Source organism: Nothobranchius furzeri, chromosome 6 (genome assembly GCF_043380555.1).
Source record: "Nothobranchius furzeri strain GRZ-AD chromosome 6, NfurGRZ-RIMD1, whole genome shotgun sequence".
Classification (NCBI taxonomy): Eukaryota; Metazoa; Chordata; class Actinopteri; order Cyprinodontiformes; family Nothobranchiidae; genus Nothobranchius; species Nothobranchius furzeri.
In genome coordinates this window covers 21,839,221-21,841,977 of record NC_091746.1, presented here as the reverse complement: position 1 = coordinate 21,841,977, position 2,757 = coordinate 21,839,221, and the positions used below count along the sequence as shown (strand labels likewise).

At 42.2% G+C, this 2,757-nt stretch overlaps 1 protein-coding gene across 3 annotated transcripts in view; it reads left to right on the top strand.

Moving 5' to 3' along the window:
- Positions 1–2,181, top strand: part of epn3b (epsin 3b) — a 26,765-nt gene extending 24,584 nt beyond the window's left edge. For all 3 annotated transcript variants that reach the window (XM_070551994.1, XM_070551993.1, XM_070551992.1), the window contains 2 exons: positions 486–761; positions 828–2,181. In XM_070551994.1, the coding sequence (XP_070408095.1) occupies positions 486–761; positions 828–1,120 (569 nt within the window). In that variant the 3' untranslated portion in view covers positions 1,121–2,181. The remainder of the gene's footprint in view (positions 1–485; positions 762–827) is intronic.
- Positions 2,182–2,757: the final 576 nt, after the last annotated feature.

Genomic DNA, 2,757 nt, shown 5'->3' with positions numbered 1-2,757 from the left:
TAATGTAGCTACAACTATTTTGTGGAAATTACAAAACAATGAAAAAACTGGTCTCAGTTTCTTTAAACTGAGGCTGTTCAAACAGCAAAGTGTGACAGGTTAGATTCATGTTTATATCTCATCATTTTTACACAATCATCATTTGAACGATCACTTCAAAGAGAAGTGGAAGTTGTTGGGTCTTTTTTTAGATCAAACTTTTCATCACTGCGTGTTTTTTGGTTTAATTCAGTAAAATTGCGAATATTTTTGGCGTTTTTTTTATTAATCATAATAATGAAGATTTCCTATTGTTTGAATTTCAGGGAATCCAGACTGACCTTTGAAACAAAGAAAATAAAAAGCTGCAGTTATTTTTGTAAAGAAACCTGCTGATTTCACAACTTCTGTACAAACTCTAACCTCTCAGGGTTATTAAACATCTAGTGCGGTGCTTAGATGTCTTTTAAGAGCTATTCTGGCGTTCTGCTTTACTCACTTTACAGATTCTGAGTTGTTTGGAGTCAAACCAGAATCGGACTCCAAGTCGGATCCATTCCTAACAGAGCCCCCGGTGAAACCCTCGGAAAACGGGCGGGAATCGGCCAGCCCGGAGATGTTTGACCTGTCTCGGTTAGCGCCCCCCCTCAGCGCACCACCTGCACGTGTGTGTCGGACTCCGGAGGCTTTCCTCGGACCCACGGGGGCCTCGTTGGTCAATTTAGACACTCTGATACCTCCCAGACCTCCTAGCAAGACTCTAAATAACCCATTCCTCTCAGGTAACACAGACACACGAAGATGGCTGCTTGTTAAATGTTATTTATATTATTTGTATTTTTTTACAGGTCTGAGTGCACCGTCTCCTACCAATCCCTTCCACTGCGATCAGCCGCGCCTCACGCTGAACCAAATGCGGCCGTCCTCCACTTCTCCGCTGCCACCTCACATGCTGTCCTACAGCCCATCGTTGCCTCTCCCTCTGCTCCACCAGCCACCCATCCTCCCCTCCTCCCTCACACAACCTCCTGCTGGACTCCTGGACCTCCCTTCCAACCTCCCGCAGCCCCTGCTCCCGCTTTCTCCTCGATCGGCGCCTCGCGCTCATCCTCAAACACACAGCCACAACCCTTTCCTCTGAGACCACCGCATCTTCCAGCCGGTGCTCTGCAGAGAAAAGCCACTAAGCAGACTTTTTTCTGGCCGTCTGCAGTGAAACTAGTTGGAACGAGCCCAAACCGGATCCTGTTCTGATGTCATTGTGTGACCTTAAAGTGGATTGGATACATCTTTGTCTAAAGCTGCTAAACGACCTGAACTGAAGACATAAGTTCACTCTCCTCTGCACAGATACGATCTCAGTTGTGTTTTCAGACGGGCCTCAGGATGCAAACCATGCAGGCAACACCACCCTACGTTCTCTTTGAAGCCACACGCTTTGATTGTCCTCTAAGCTTTACCGGGAACCTGACTTGCTGCTTCACCGACAAAAGCATGAATGCCTCCTGACCCCGAGAATCTAATCAACTCTTTTCTTCCGAGCTCCTCAAAATAAATCCTTTTAGTCTGTTGAGTCTGAACTTCCTGTTCCTGGAGAAGGTCCAAATCCATGAGATTGGGGGAGAAAAAAGCACAGAGAGCAACATGAAAACTAGTTCCTACCTGAAATAAATGATTAAACATTTAAACTGCTTTGCCTTTTAAAAAGCTCGAGGGCATGTGGTTCAGCGCCAGCTCAGCCTTTAGGGTCAGTAACTTCTGCAGGATTTAGTTGAATTCAACAGTGGAACAAGCCAGCATCGAGCCTTCCTACAGCTCCATTTTATTGTTTTTAGTTTCAGGTGAACCCCAGTCTGATTCCTGCACCTACCTCTGTTGCTTACCCTACCCATGCCACTGAGGAGGACCTCAGGAAGAGCCTGCTGTCCCTCCTTCAATGAGAATTTAATGCATCTGTCTTCACAAACCAAACTACAGAAACTTTATTTGTCCAAAAAGGCTGGAATGAGCCGAGCAGGTTAAAGGAACCACAGAATCTGAGACATTTCAGATCATGAAATGCTTCATTTCTGCACCAAAACTGGACATGAATGTAAAATGCCTACCTATAAACACACAGGCGAAGTAAATATGTATTTAATAGAATTATATTGCTGTATCATGAAATATTATGCCAATAAATTGCTGGTGTTTGCGTTTTAATTCTATTTAATAATCCTTATTTATGTTGACTTCACAGATCGACTGATTGTGACTAAATGCTGATGTTTATTTAGTAATGAAGTAGATTTGAGGTGAGAGTCCCGGTTCTGATTCTTTTCCCCCAACAACTCTGACGTAAGCCACCAAAATCTTCCAACCACTAGATGGCAGCAATGAGTCAGAGAGTTTAGGTTTTCAGCTAAGCAGGTTTCATCTATTAGGTAAATGCATATGCATGCATCTGGTTCATTTATTATGTAATAGAATACAAATACATTTACTGATATGTTACAGAACATTAGATCTGTAACATAATAAATACAATTTGTCAATAATTCAACAACTTTAAAAATGGACACACAAACACCACCCACGTGAAACATACATGTTTAATTCAAACGGTCAAATTCAGTCAACATGAAACTTAGAATAACATCATAAACTCCATTTAATGTCCTCAAAAATACTTTATTCTGCTGCAGATGGATAAATAAAGAACTCCAGTATTTTTATGACTACTGAATATTATAAAATTGGTTATCTATTTCAAATCCCTTCTTCTATCCATAGATTTCA